The sequence below is a fragment of the Sceloporus occidentalis genome, unplaced genomic scaffold, assembly GCF_023333645.1.
Source record: "Sceloporus occidentalis isolate IW3139 unplaced genomic scaffold, rSceOcc1.0.p SCAF_14, whole genome shotgun sequence".
Taxonomy (NCBI): Eukaryota; Metazoa; Chordata; class Lepidosauria; order Squamata; family Phrynosomatidae; genus Sceloporus; species Sceloporus occidentalis.
Genome location: NW_028316994.1, coordinates 7,963,530 through 7,979,472, shown reverse-complemented (window position 1 = coordinate 7,979,472; position 15,943 = coordinate 7,963,530). Strand labels below are relative to the sequence as shown.

General features: G+C 42.4%; 2 protein-coding genes across 2 annotated transcripts in view; both read left to right on the top strand.

The window, feature by feature from the left end:
* Window positions 1-2,911: 2,911 nt before the first annotated feature.
* LOC149303745 (uncharacterized) lies at window positions 2,912-7,481 on the top strand. The gene is made up of 2 exons (XM_089480633.1): window positions 2,912-2,988; window positions 5,810-7,481. The coding sequence occupies exon 2, from the start codon at window positions 5,852-5,854 to the stop codon at window positions 6,974-6,976; it is 1,125 nt and encodes a 374-aa protein (XP_089336759.1). The 5' UTR covers window positions 2,912-2,988; window positions 5,810-5,851; the 3' UTR covers window positions 6,977-7,481.
* ZNF865 (zinc finger protein 865) overlaps window positions 2,933-15,943 on the top strand; it is a 33,750-nt gene continuing 20,739 nt past the window's right edge. Inside the window, exon 1 of the mRNA XM_089480618.1 lies at window positions 2,933-2,988. The gene's annotated coding sequence lies outside the window, so the exon portion shown is untranslated. The remainder of the gene's footprint in view (window positions 2,989-15,943) is intronic.

Below are 15,943 nucleotides of genomic sequence, written 5' to 3'. Positions count from 1 at the left end.
TTTTAGCTGAGAGGACACCTCTCTAGGAATCTAGGCCTTTCAGTGCCACCTTTAGTTAAAGTTGACCATAGAGTTCCACTGAAGGACCTAAATATTCCTAGAGAGAACATATTAATCCAATCCATGAATAATCCACAAATATCAAAGCTGCAAATATGGAGGAATGAGTGTGTGTGTGTGTGTGTGTGAATATATATACAGTGGTACCCCGGGATACGAATTGATCGCGTTACGAAATTTCCGGGGTACGAAAAAGTTAGATTGGAAAAAACTGTTCCGGGTAACGAAAGATTTTTCGGGTTACGAAATTCATTTCAGCGCGTTTCAGCGCGAAATTCAAATGCGAAGCGCGGCTAGCGGCTTTCCAGCGCTAACGGAAAGCCTTTTCGGGTTGCGAAATGTATCGGGTTACGAACGGCACCGCGGAATGAATTAATTTCGTAACCCGAGGTAGCACTGTATATATATATACACACCCACACACCCACACACACATTACGAAGGATTCTGTGGCATGGAAGGAGGTCAATTGGGGGGAGGTGTGTGTGACACCATGAGTAAGCACTCCAGGTGACACCAATGGTGTCAATAAGGGGATATGGAGGGTGCGGACCATACCAGCTGACATCCTAAGGGGGGGGGGTTTACATCACTGTTCTTCAAACAGATACCTTTTGGCAGAAATGGCCTGTGGCATTCACCTGCTTCCTTTTAAATGCTTTAAGAGATGGTGGGAGTGGTGCAGGTGAAGCTCAGTGGGAGCAGAAAGGAGAGGCCTCAGGATTTTTTTAAATTAAAATTTCAAATTTCAAAATTTTAATTTTACCAAAAAAATTATTTTAAAAAAAATCCAATTTAAACTCACTGTTCACTATGTATATGTGAATACATTTAGGTTGTGTGCATATGATGGAAATTACCCTTAACCTTCCATCAGTTCAATTTAAAGCAATTGTATTCTGCACCAGAGCTGCCAAATCCAGCTCTTTTTGCACTTTTCTAAACAAACAAAAACTATGAAGTACAACAGCATCCACTACTGGAAATGTTTGGTGGCTGTGTCTAGAAATGAAAGGCGAGAGACACATTAAAATATCCCAAGCAACTGGAATTGGGGAAAGAGACTAACTCCATCACCATCAATTAAAAAAAAGACCTTTTAACCAAATGTGCACTATGTATATGTAATTACATTAAGGTTGTACATATGATATTGTAATTTGAAGATATCTTTTTAAATTTTGCTAGGTGCTTATGTCACAACTAGTAGTATGACATTCAGCGGTACATGTGGGAATTATGATTTATGAGTAACATTAGTGTGTATACAGTATACACTTGGCCCTCCACATTTGCGGCTTTGGCTTTTGTGGCTTTGATTATTCACAGATTTTATTAATATGTTCTCTCTAGGAATATCTAGACCCGTGTGAATATGGAAAAGCCGCAAATAATAAAAACACCATGTTTTTACTGAGAGGACACCTCTCTAGAAATCGCTAGGTCCTCCAGCGATCAACATCCGACAGACACTGACCATAGAACTGCACTGGAGAAGCTACAAATGGCTAGTAGAGTATTCTCTCTAGGATTCTCTAGGTCTTTCAGTGCAACTTTTAGTTAAAGCTGACCATAGAGTTGCACTGGAAGACCTAGATATTCCTAGAGAGAACATATTAACAAAATTCATGAATAATCAAATTTGCAAATATCAAAGCCACGTGTGTGTGTATATATATATATATATATGTAGTCAACCCTTCTCATATACGGATTTCTTATACACGGATTCAAGCATCCACGGTTTGAAAATGGTCAAAAAAAGTATACATTTCAAATATCAAAACTTGATTTTCCATTTTTTATAAGGGACACCATTTTGCTTTGTCATTATATTTAATGGGACTTGAGCATCCATGGATTTTGTTATACATGGGGGAACTTGGAACCAGACCCCAGTGGATAAGAAGGGTCCACTGTGTGTGTGTGTGTGTGTATATACACACACACACACAAAGTATATACAGCAGGGGTAGGCAACTTTTTTGAGCCGGGGGCCGGGTTGCTGTCCCTCAGACAACTGGGGGACCGAAACCAAAAAATAAATAATTAAATATTTTTTAAAAAATTTAAATAAATAAATAAACCGGGACAAATGTAGGACAACATTTTCAAATTGTGGACACTTTTTTAAAAAAAATAGAGGACACGCAAAAAAAATTGCTGATTTTTTAAAAAAATGTTAATATAAATGCATGTTTCTGAGGCGTCTATAGACAATTGCTCCCCTTGCTCGCCCCTGCGCGCGAGAGGCCAAAGGCCACGGCAGCAATCGGTGGCAGGACCGGGCTGGGGCTGGTCCCAAGGCCTCGCCGGGCCGCAGGTTGCCTACCCCTGATATACAGTACAGTATATATATATACTAAGTGTGTGTGTGTGTGATATATATATACACATACATACACACTATATATATATATATATATATATATACACACACACACACATATATATATACACACACACACACACACATATACACACTATATATACACACACACACACACAGATACATAAACACACTAAGGATTCTGTGGCATGGGAGGTCAATGGGGTCTGTTTGTGTGACACCCTGAGTTACCACTCCAGGTGACACCATCCCTAGGGACGCCGCCGCTGCGTGACAGTCTAAAGCGGTGTCAACGCGGATGCTTCCTGCAGTGTGGATGGCCTCTCTGCCTGGGAGCCCCGGCGCTAGGACCCCGGAGGCGCTCCTGCCGGTCGGGAGGTCCATCTGCTGGGTCCGAGCGCCTCCCTCTAGATGCCCAGCTCAGACCAGGCGAGCTCTTTTGTTCTGCAGCGGCGGCGGCAGCGGGCGAGCAAGGGTTCCCCATCCTCGGAACAGGCTCCTTCCCATTCCTCTCCCCAGCCAGCCTCCGCCGGACCCCATTGAAACCCTGGGCTGCAGCAGATCACGATGCAAAACAGGTAATGCCAGCTGCTGCCTCTCTCTCTCTCTGTCTGCCTTCTGCCTTGGGTGGGTAGCCTGCCTCCCTTCCTCGCCTCCCCTGCCTCCACCGCTTCCAGGGCAGCCTGGGGCAGGAATGGGGTCCAGTCTGGGATGCTGATCCCTAGCTAGGCTGGGGAGGCTGCTCCAATGGGAGAGAAGGAAGGAGAAGGAGGAATGGCATTGCTTTGGATGCTCAAAGCCTTCCTTCTTCAGCTGCCTGCCTTGAAAGGAGGCTAGATCAAGCCAGGCAGTTTGGAAGGCTCCCAAGCAAATTGGTCACTATATATATAGTGACCAATTATATATAGTGACCTATAGTGACCAGTTTGCCTGGGTGCCTTCCAAACTGCCTGGCTTGATCTAGTCTCCTTCCAAGGCAGGCAGCTGAAGAAGGCTAGTATAACTGCCTGAGAAGGATCCAGGTTGCCTAGAAAACCTTTTTGCTTTTGCAAAAGCAAAGCTGTTTGTCCCATTTGGAGATGGCCAGGGCCCTCCATGGCTTGAGAGGAAGGGAGGGCACTCAGCACATGCCCAGAGGTGCCCCTCTCCTGCTGTCACCGAAGGAAAATGGGTCCCCAACCCAAGCCTCTGGAGAAGCCTCCAGATATTTCTAGAAGCTGTCACTTCATCCTGGGGGGTTGCCTTGGCCCAGCACTGCCCAGGTCTCCCCTCAGATCCAGCCCAGAGATGTGACAGGGAGCTGGTCACATGGATTTCAGCTGGGCTGCAAGCCCTGGGTGCATTTGCCTCCATTCCTCTTCCCCCCCCCCCCCCAACTCTTGGAAACATGCAGCACTGTTAGATTGTGGAACTGAAAATGAATTTGGTGGTGCCAGACTTAGTCTCTTTCCCCAATTCCAGTTGCTTGGGATATTTTAATGTGTCTCTCGCCTTTCATATCTAGACACAGCCACCAACATTTCTAGTAGTGGATGCTGTTGTACTTCATAGTTTTTGTTTGTTTAGAAAAGTGCAAAAAGAGCTGGATCTGGCAGCTCTGGTGCAGAATACAATTGCTTTAAATTGAACTGATGGAAGGTTAAGGTTAAGGGCAATTTTGTGGTTGTTTATAAGTATCTCTCACGGCGAATTTTCAACCGTGACTTTTGAAAATGTTCAGGGTTCAACTATAAATTCAATAGACCGTCACCATATTTCAAATGTATGCATAATTCAGTTGCAGTTGTGGTTGGTTCTGTTCTGTATCTCAGCATATTGTGGTAGGACTGGAATAACAGAGTTTGGAGAAAATACTTGTAGAGGATGGCAGACCATTCTTTATCAAGAGATACCAGTAAAAACATGATAATACTGAGCTTGGCATTTTCTAGGGCTATTTCAAAATGGGTTCCAGAGGAGAACCTATTCTCATTTTAAGCCCTACATTCTAACCCTTCACTCTGGTACCTAGATGTACCTACTATGTTTGTTTCTAAGGAGATGCAAATTATTTCTAAGCTGGCAGTATGAAATCTTTAGCTCTGCAGATGTTTAAACTATGATTCCCATACCCCTTTACCATTGGCGAAAACATCTGCACACTTAAATCCAGAACTTCAGAAGGGCCCAATGTTGCCCACAGCTTTTCTAAGGAATGCCAAGAGCTACTTTTCAACTGATAATAAGCAAATGGATTTTTGTTTGTGAGATCCTATGTACTTTGGGATAGATGGTAATCCCCAAGGAACCCTGGGAAATAAGAGTTTTTGAGAATTATGTTGAAGATGCATATTGAAATGCCCAAGTCTTTTTTCCTTGACATTTATAAATGATGCAGCTCTAATTCCAAAGGTGCGATAAATATTCCAGAATTGTTTTTAGTGTAAAAGATGTATGTTAGGGTAACACACACACAATTGTTTTATCTTCCCCCCCCCCCTTTGAATCAGTGTTGCACTCGCGATGCACAATCCAGCCTGTACTTCCTCTCACTTAATCTGGAATAAATATCAATTCAGTCTCCTTACTGACAATTGCTAAGACTATTCAGGATCTTAACTTCAGTGAAAAATTAATTGAAAGTTAGAGAAATATATTGAACATACCTGATGTTGAGTTGGTAGAATACTTCATCTAGGTCATAAGTAGATGCAAACTCTCTTGTGGATGTAGACCGCATCACATATTTGTTAATATGCTCCCATGTGAAAATATTATGTACATGTTGCATGCACAGTGTGCTATTTATATATGGATGTTTCTGCTCTCAATTTTGTTGCAAAAAGATGGGTGCATGTGTATCTGCATCCACATCGGAAGATATATGCATGAATTGCTAAGACAAAATTGCACAAGAGTAACTGAGCACAGTTCCATTTTCATGGGGGCATAAGCACACCTACAGTTCAGTGTATATTTTAAAACTAAGTGTACACACAGGGAGAGATTCAAACATCTCTGTGGTTTTCTGCACACACACACACACACACACACACACACACTTCTGAACTTGCTTTGAAGTAAATATTAAACAGAAAATGCGGGAGAATTGAATTTTATGATTTTACTATATACAGCCAAGGCCTGCACATATTTACTTGAAAGTCAGCCCCAGTGCCTTCAGCAGGACTTGCTTCCAAGTAAATGTCCCACCCTCAGTCTCTAAGGTGCCTCTATGCTTTTTGCTACTGTAATTCAAATAAGCAACTCTCCCATAATGAATACTTGCCATGTATTCACATGGCTTTACAGCCAAATATCATAGTGGTTATATGCTCAAGGTGACAGGATGAGTTTCTGGGGTGGGAATACTTCCTAGTGGATTGCTCTGAGCTTGTCACTGTTCTCCCGTCTCCACAGCGATGTCCCTGTAGCTGAACGCACTCTTGTTCCTGGTGCCCAATGGAGCCATCTCACAGGTGGCATGTCGACAGGGGTGATGGGCATCCAGCGGAGCTTCAGGCAAAGGCCCGGGTGCTGGTGCCAGGCGGGAGTGATTGGTCAAGAGCGGACAACCATGGCAGCATCGGGTTTGAGGACCAGGTGATAGAAACCGGCCCCCCAGTTCCTTGGTCCCACTATATGCATCAGCCACTGACCAATGATATCCCCCCGAACCATATGGCTATAGAAGACAGGCCTTCACACCCAGAGATCTACAGCATTGCCCTGTGGGGCCCAAAGTTGCATTCAGCACTGACCAGAAACAGAGGAGGAAGATCCAATGCGCAGGCCTCCACCCCTAACTCCAAGCAACGTGGTCAGCAGGGAGAAGGAGATGCCAATGACGAGGGGTCCCTAGTATTGATTGATGCTGAAGGGGTGCCCCACACAGTCTCCAAACAGGAGGCAGAGCTGGCTGGGCAGATGCAATCCTCAGAGCCAGAGCTTCTAGCATCAGCCCCACCACCGCGACAGCTATACTTCTGTCCCATTTGCCTACGGACGTTCCTATACCAGTCAGACTTGGAGCGCCATAGCATCACCCACTCAGAGAGCAAGCCGTATGTGTGCCGTGAGTGCGGCAAGGCTTTCAAGCGCTCCTCACACCTGCAGCGGCACAAGCACATCCACACTGGTGAACGGCCCTTCAGCTGCCCGGTCTGCCGCAAAGGCTTCCGGGAATCGGGTGAGCTCTTGCGCCACCAGCGAGTCCACACAGGGGAGAAGCCCTACCAGTGCCAGATCTGCCGGTTGCGTTTCACAGAACGCAACACCCTCCGCCGGCACGCCAAGCGGAAGCACGCCCGTGAGACCTACTACCAACGCTCAGTCGAGGAAGGAGGTGGCAGCTGGACTACCACAGGGGACTGGGAATCAGAAATGATGTCTGGAGGTGGTGACTGGGGGACAGAGGACCTTGGGAGTGGCTGGACCAATGAAGCATCAGAGGACTGTGTTGAAGATGGAAACCAGTGGGGGGGAGCTATAGAAAGTGGGACAGGAAGCAGTCCTATAACCATCTCACCCTTATCTGAGGTGGAACTCATTAAGGACAAAGACAAACCTGGGATACAACCCTCATAAATACACAAAGCCCAGGGGCACCAGGGATGAAAGTGAACTGGGACCTGGAAGTTTGCCATGCAATTTGTCTAAAAGGACTTAAACCTTTGCAATGGCATGGAGACTTTATCCCCCAAGTATGGACATGAAAGTAAGAATGCAATTCTAACTTCCAAGACTGTTCTAAAACAGTATATGTCTTGAAATATCAATGCTTTAGCATTGCCAAAGACTGGAAAATGCTGTTGGTGGACAGGGCAATCGTGTCTGTCCATTCCTGTGAACAAATATATCATGATATCAGAGCTGTTGCTCGGTTGGAGGAAGAGCCTCCTGTATTAACTCCTGTACAGGGTGGACAAAACGGAACAGGGAATTTTGTTCTGTTAAGTATCTTGTGATTTTCCAGAAGAATAAGTGCTGGGAGAGTTATGTTCCTCCCATAATTGTACCAAACAAAATGTTGATATTTGGTAATCTTCTGCAAGATAATTTGTCCCCTTCCAAGTTGTGTTTTTTTTTTAAGTTTGCCTTTTAAGATCAGCCTCCATGGAATGGGGCATTTTAAGTTTGCATACATTTCAATGAAATAATATATGCAAAAGAAAAATAGTCTTGGGGTATTGTTGTCTTTTGGGTTTTTTTTCCTCCCCCCACAACCACATTAAGGAAAGGTGATCAAAAATCAGGAAATATTATTCCTTCACTCCTTGCAATATTTTAGTTCAATGGTTTTAGAGGACAAGGGAGTGGGAAAGCGTGGGTAAGTGGGGGTTGTTGTCATGTGCCTTTAAGTCAAATATCACTTATGGCGAACATATTGTAGCAAGATTTATTCAGATAAGGTTTGCCATTGCTTTCTCCTTAGGCTGAGATAATGTGACTAGCCCAAAGTTACCCAGTGGATTTGTTTGGGGTGCTGCAAACCCTACCCTTTCAGAGTTCTAATCCAACACTGAAACCACTACAACATGGTGTATAAACGGATAATGTACCATTTTTGTGATTCTTAATGCATGTCTTGTGAAAAAGTGAAGGGAATGCAAGTTGCAGGAGAACATAAATCTGGCTTTCCCTTCTTGACTGTTCACAGGCCTCTCAGCAGTAGGAGCAAAGGTGAGGTGGCACCTCAGTCCTAAGTGCACAGACTTAAAACTAAGTTCCATACAGATCAGACAGAATGACTTATAAATAAATGTGCTAAGGGTTGATGTGTTAGGCCATCCTGTGACCAGGGTACCAAATCTGCTGCAAGACAAGATTGTGACAAAAGATGAACAAGGTAGTTGTGCCAACATTATAGCTGCATGACAAATCTTAGCTGTTTAGGCTTCTCTTGAGGACCTTTGGACAGACATTTGGCTGCACAGAAACATCTCACTTTTTCACAGAACATTATTTCCCAGGGTTCTTTGCACATTTAGTTAATTTTGTAGTAAGTGTGTACTCCATTAGCCAAGGAATTCTTTAAATTTGTAACAGTCATTTGAGGAAATAATTGTGCATTTCTCGCCATAATTTCCTGCCAACAGAAAATTTGGCTTCTAATCTACACTCTCACTGTAAAGCAAATCATTAAAAAAAAGCGGGGAAAGTTATTTTCATGGGGCCCTGGCATTCTCTTAAGATTAAGAGCCCAAAGCTGTGGGGAAAGTGCATGTTTTCATCAGCTACTGCTGATGCATGAATGTTGTTCCTCTGATTCTTGGACCAATCATGATGTATTGGGAGGGAAAAGAAGAAGGAACAAGTCTTGCCAGTGCCAGTTTACAGAATCCTAGCTCACGTTGTGAACGCTGCTTCTCTGACCATAGGGAAAGCATTCTTCACAATAAAAGGGCACATTAAGAGATCCAGTATGTGTCTCAGATGGAGGGAGACATAGAAGCTGGGCTTTGCTGACATGCAAGGCAAGGAGAAAGTGTTGTTGGATTCTTCGTTGCCTTTGTTAAAATGTGCATTTTAGACTTTTGATACAAGAAATAGTTGTAGAGTACAATAAGAGCAGTTTCTGCAAAACTGAGGAGAAAAAATAAAATACACTGTGAGTCAGGTTTGCACAATCAGTTTACACCTATTTGATAAACAATGAATATGATCTGCATCTGTTTTGTCAAATAGGGTTTTCTGTTTCCCTTTCTGCTCTTGCATTTGATGTGTGCTCAACTCAGCCCTGATGCACAGTTGCACAGCAAACATTCAGTGACCTATATTCAAGGTCAAATTCTTGTACTCTTGGTTAGTGCTCCTTTGCTTCTTCCCAATCGTAGCTGCTTCATTTCTGCCATGAATGTGTGTTTAAAAGGCTAATTTCTTGAGGTTCTTTTCTGAACCACAGTTCTTTAACACGAACAATGAGCAAGTAGTAGCAGCTTGAAATCAAACCTGGCTGTTTGGTGTTGCAATTCATGCATTGTGACTTTCTCTATGGATGTACCACTACCAAGTGTTTTTCCCATGGCATCACAGAACATTCTAGCTGATGCCTTGTAGCAGTTTAGAACAAATAGGGTGGCAGTCTGGTGTATATGGTGGGCCACTGTTCACAGATGGCTTTGGACCTAGAGCAGCTGCCACATGGATTTAGGTAGAAGTGCAGTAGTCTATTTAAAATAGGCCCAAGCTGATAGCAGTGGAGGAATATATATGGATGTCTTCACAGCATTGCAAGAAAAGAAGGTTGATTGCAATTGTTCTGTGTCCCTGATTGCAAGAGCAGATCATGGCATCAGATAAATGTAGGTGGAAAACCTCACACACATTTTTTCCAAACTATGTGTGGTTTTATGAACCATTCAGTCTGCCTGAGGAAAAGAGCTATGTGATCACTCTTGAAACCTCTTTCCTTGTTGTAGCCGGTTTCTTGCCACTCTAAAATTGCTCCTGGAGCCTGGTCTATCCAAAGTTACGCCACTTCTTGTATCAAAAGCCTAAGACACCAAATCCAAAAAAGCTTTGGCACAGTTGTGCCCTTTGTTGATGTGACTGAAGAAATATATGCATGAATGTTTGCATGAATGAGTGTGAGGAAGTGCCAGTGTTCAGCAGTCTGGCAAATTAAAATGGGCTGTAAGGCACCAATACGTATATGCACACACCAAGTCTTCTCCTTGCACTGTTAGTCATGAGGGCTTAAATCATGCCTGAAATGGGAGGCCAAGGTTTTCAGTTCTGCTTATGTCAGCTGTTCCTACCAATTGCTGTTATCAAGGCCATTTCTCATCTGTCTGTAGGATAGCAGTGTAGAGGAACTGTGTGCAAATGACTCCTATGAAAAACCACGCCCGCTTTCTCGCAGTAGGAGTTTATCACACAGAAGGCTAAGTGCCTAAATCCCGTGCAAAAACGGGATTTAAATCCAAGAAAAATCCTGCAAAAGCGGGATCATTTTCACACTTATGAGGGGCATTGAGCATTAACACAAAAATAAACCGCACAAAAAGTGGACAAAATTGGCCATTTTTTACTTTCAGGAGAATCTGGAAAATAAAAAGCAGCCAATTTTGTCCACTTTCTGTGCGGTTTATTTTTGTGTTAATGCTCAATGCCCACTACATCGTGTGTAAACGATCTTGCTTTTCCATGATTTTTTCACTTTCTGTACGTATTAATGCGTCATGTCGTGTGAAAATGATCCCACTTTTGCGGGATTTCCGTTTTAAATCCCGTTTCTGCACAGGAAAAATCCTGTGTGATGAACTCCGTAGTGGAGTGCTGTACCACTGGGATTGGCAGATAGCTTAGGTCCAAAACACACTGCAGAAATAATCTGGTTTGAGATTGCTTTAACTGCCCTGGCACAAAACTAGGGAATCCTGGGAATTGTAGTTTTGTGAGAGATTTAGTCTTCTCTGCCAGAGAGCTCTGGTGCCACGATAAAGTACAAATCCCAGGATTCCCTAACACTGCATTATGGCAGTTAAAGCAGTCTTAAACTGGATTATTTCTACAGTGTGTTTTGGACCAATGTCTGGTTTCAGTCCAGAATTATGGCTGCTGGTCAATTATGCTTAATAGTGCAAATCTATCTTTTACATTTTCTTTAGGGATGTTCTTCAGGTTGTATGCTGGCACAATGATTGATTTAGTGTTCTTCTTTAGCATTACTCTGTTTTTTGATATTAGCACACACACAAACATGTAGAGGACACATGCATGTGCAGACCCCTTGAAGCCCTTTCTCCCACTTGGCAAAAGAAAGGAAAATAATGCATTCCCCTCGACAAGGAAGCCTGGCTCTCGTGGCACAACATGGAGGCCTGTTTCACAGAAGCCATGTTGTCCACCCTGGCATTACTGCGGCTCTTTTTTCTACCAAAGGAGCTTCCTTCCTTCCTTTCCCTCAGCAGCAGACAGGCTAAGAGTGGGAGGGATGGAGCCAGGCTTTTTGCCTTGAACTACCTCCAGGGCTTCTCTTGTGCGCCCAGGCCTCCAAGTTATCTTTGTTGCCATGGAGACCACCTTGAGCGCACAGTTGGCTTGTTACAAGCAGAATCTTTGTTAAGAAGGGCCTCAAGGCCTTGGCTGCCGCGAAGGCTGCGGCCGGATTAAGCCAAAGCCCAAACGATCCACATCTCTTGCCTTTGTTTCTCCTGGAGCCACAGGGATGCCAACCTCTGGAAATCAGTAAATAAGCCAATTATTGACACTAAGTTCTGAGGTCGTCCAAAACGTATGGCAGAATTTAACTGCCTTTGTTCAGTGCTAGGGAATCCTGGGAATTATAGTTTTTATTATGGCACCAGAGCTCTCTGGCTAAGGACATTTTCACACTGCCAAAAGTGACAGGAGCATAGCAAGACGCTGCCGTCACTATCGTGCAATTGCGCAAAGATTATCAGCCGACGTCACTGGACGTCAGCATTATTTATTTATTTATTTATTTATTTATTTATTTATACAGCACTGTACATACAAATAATAAAATTGATAAAAATGAAACCTGCCACACCTGGCGTACATTTTACAAAATACATATAAAACAATAGGTAATAATACAGGATAGAATTAGATAAAATAAGCAGGCTACAATTAAAAACATCAAATCAAATATCAGATAAATAATCATTATCCAGCAATTGCATCATTATCCCTTCACTTGTCACTATCACACAATTGCGCAAAGAATATCAGACGACGGTGCCATAATTGCGTTATTTCCCCACATAATAAAGAGTAATTCTAGCACCGCTTTTCATTCACAGGACTTTCCAGTGAATGAAAACTGGCGCTAGTGTGATCGTTATTAGCGGGAAAATGACGCAATTATGGTGACGTCATCTAATAAAAATTTGCTCAATTGTGCAATAATGAAGAGAGCATCCTGATATACTCCAGTCACTTTTGGTTGTGTGAAAATCTCCAAAGAAGGCTAAATGTCTCACAAAGTTACAGCTCCCAGAATCTTTTAGTACTAAGCCAGGACAGTTAAAGCCGTCTCAAACTGGATTATTTCTGCAACGTGTTTTGGATCTGAGATGGTTTTAATACTCCATTAAGGTTCAAAACACACTGCAGCAATAATCCAGTTTGAGACTGATTTAATTGCCCTGGCTCAGTGCTAAGGAATGCTGGGAACTGTAGTTTATTTTGGCACTAAAGTTCTCTGACAGAGAGGGCTAAATGTCTCACAAAAGAACACTTCCAAGAATTCCCCATTGAGTCAGGGCAGTTAAAGCAGTCTCAAATGGAATTGTTTCTGTAGTGTGTTTTGTACCGATGTGTAATGCTTTTGCCAGCTAGATTTTGTTTCCCCTTCAAGAAAGATGGTCCCGAAGATCGGTTAAGCAGCTGGTCTCAAGTGATGGCTGCTGGTTTGGGATCTTTTAGCTTTGCTGGAGGAAAACAGGATTTCCAGGGTGTAAAATGGACAACGGTTCTTGGTTTCTAACAATTGTGTAGAAGAGGGAATTTCGGCAGGTTGCGGGACAACACCTGCCAACAAACCCTCTTCTATACAACCATTAAAGGTACAGAAGTCTTATCCAGTATTCAGTCTGGAAACCCTAAGAAGGTGGTCAATGTCATTTAAACAGTTACAAATGATTCCATGAAATTGATAGTACTGTCAGAACTGACACAACTGTTCCTGCAAACCTGTCTTTAAAATGGCAGGCTAGAGTACAGTGGGCCCTTGGTATCCACTGGGATTTGGTTTCAGGACCCCCAATGGATATCAAAATCTGTGGATATACAAGTCACATTGTATACAATGGCATAGTAAATTGGTGTCCCTTATACAAAATGGAAAAAATCAAGGTTTGCTTTTTGGAACTGATATATTTTGGGAATATTTTCAACCTGTTGATAGTTGAATAGGTGGATAAAGAATGTGTGGATATGGAGGGCCAACTGTACTTATTGGAAGAAAAGACCTGCGTGGGTAGTTGAGAAAGAGATCTCATGAACCATACTCCCCACCCTGCTATCAATTCCTGAATGGCATTGTATCTGAGGTGAAATAATACGGAAATCCATAGTGTTTGGTTAGTGAGGGGAACAAAGTCACTACTCCAGTCATCCATTGGTGACATGTACGTAAGACCTAGCCACTCAGAAAACAAGTAGAATTTCATAGATCTGATGGTAAAGTCTTTAACTCTATCTTCTCTTATCCTCAAGCATAACAAACCCCAAAGATAAATGGAGAGATTAGATCTGCTTAAAGCCTATGGAGTCTTTTCTGTCCCTGTATAATACAGTTATAACTAAATCAAACTGCTAATCCCAAGCAGAGGAGTTGCTAAATGATAAAAGTACTCAATATATATAACTGCTTCTATGGCTCCAACTTAGTTAGAACTAACAATAGGACTGAGGAATTACAATAATTTTATTCTGTAATCTTTATTTATTAAATTAAGTAAAATGACCCAAAGGTCCAATCTTCAGGCTAAAACGTAGATTAAAATAATTTTAAAATAAAATCCCTCCCAAGTTTATGGGCTGCCATATAAAACCTTTTTTTTAATTCCCCCTTTTTCATGGTGCTATGGTCTCTTCCTAGATGTCAGTTCATTGGATCTTATGGTTTACTGGCAGACAGGATTTCACTTGGCCATGTAAAATTACATCTTAATTGTTAACTCCCAGAAGCTGACAATGCGAACCTATAATTCAGCTCTATCTATCTGTGTTTCCTCTGTTTTATCTACTTTTTAAAAAGATATATTTTCAACAAGGAAGCCATTCTTCCATGTACTGATTTTTAACATTACTCTTGTCAGTTTCCACATGTTCATGTCCATGGGGACAGAATTTCTGGCCACAAAAACTGCCATACTTTCTGACTGTGTATAATGGTAACAACTGAGTAAGCAGTTATGATTTAAGGAGCAGTGATTAACCAAACTGAGAGTTATTAGTGGTTGGATGGGTAATAACATAGGAAGAGCCATGTTGATCAGACCAAAGGACACTTCGTCCAACACTGTGATCATAAAAAAGTGCACCCAGAATAAAGAACATTGCAAAAGCACCCATTCTGATGTCTCCATCCTATGTGGTGCTTAATCAATATGCAGCACATTAATATAAGACCCAGGAGCCTTTCCAGACCTCTGGAATAAAAATCCACCCCGCAGCAACCTTACTATGGTCTACAGAGTCACATCCAGGAATATGGATACCAATTCATTTCACAGAGCTAAGTGTAAACATGCCACCATCTCAGGCTTTTCCCATCGCTTTCTAGTTTACAGTTCACAGTAGCAAGTTCTGAGATAAAGCAGAATGAACTTTGCAGTTTATATGTATCTGTGTCCATACTTTGGCTTGTCTGGAGAGATGGGCACTTTGCCCCTCTTAAGGCTGTTCTTAGCAATTTGCAGTTCACATTAGCCAGTACATAGCGAGCATCAGGACTGGGTGCTTGGAGAACTGATGCTCATATAAAATAGGTGGAGTTAATGTTTTGGATGGAATGTGCATATTAGAAATAAATTAGTTTTGCATTCCTGGTATACACGTTTGGATTCATTGTGAAACACCTTGCATCTTTCCTATATTGTATCAAATGGTCATAGCAGTTTATTGTGTAATTATGAACTCCTGCAATGATGTCTGAAATCGATTTCAGGTGGTCTATATGGAGGAAACGTGTGTAGACATCAAGCATATAGCAACTTTTACTTTAGAGCCAGTCCTACATAGTCTCACATCTTTCTGTTGGTGTGATAATTGTAGGGTGTATCCACACTGCAGAATAAAAGCAGTTTGATACCACTTTCACTGCCATGACACTGTTCTACAGAATCCTGGGATTGGTAGTTTGGTGAAGTATTCAGCCTGGTCTGTCAAAGAGCTCTAGTGCTTCACCAAACTACCAATCCCAGGATTCTGCAGGACAGAGGCATGACAGTTAAAGTGGTATCAAACTGCTTTAATTCTGCAGTGTGAATCACGGATCTAGCAATCTGATTAAAGCTATAGACCATTCCCTAGAAAAATGCACTTAAAATACAATTTTCAAAATAACAGAGAGGAAATGAAAAGTGGGGGTCATTTGTACACCTGGTTCTCATGAAGCCCATCCATTGATAACTGGGGGGAGATGTTTCACGGGCCACAGGTTAAGAACCCCAATCCCTGTGTTAAATGCAAAGAAGGTAACTGACTGGGCTGCTGCAATGCCGAGAAGAGTCAGCTGTCTGTATCCATGGATTCAGCCATCCACAGTTTGAAAATATTAAATATATGTATGCAAATTCCAAACAGCAAACCTTGATTTTGCCTTTTTATATAAGTGGCACCATTTCTATGCCACTGTATTTAATAGGACTAGAGCATCCACTGCTTTTGTTATCCACAGGGGCAGGAGGGTTCTGGAACCAGGGTCTTCAAGTGTCCTAACTGCAAAGGAGGACAAGGCACTGCAAAATGAAGGACATTACAAAATAACAGCTAAAAATACTATTATAAATATACATTCATTTCCTATTGTTTATTTACTTTACAGCTATATTACATATACTATATTAAGTACTCAAT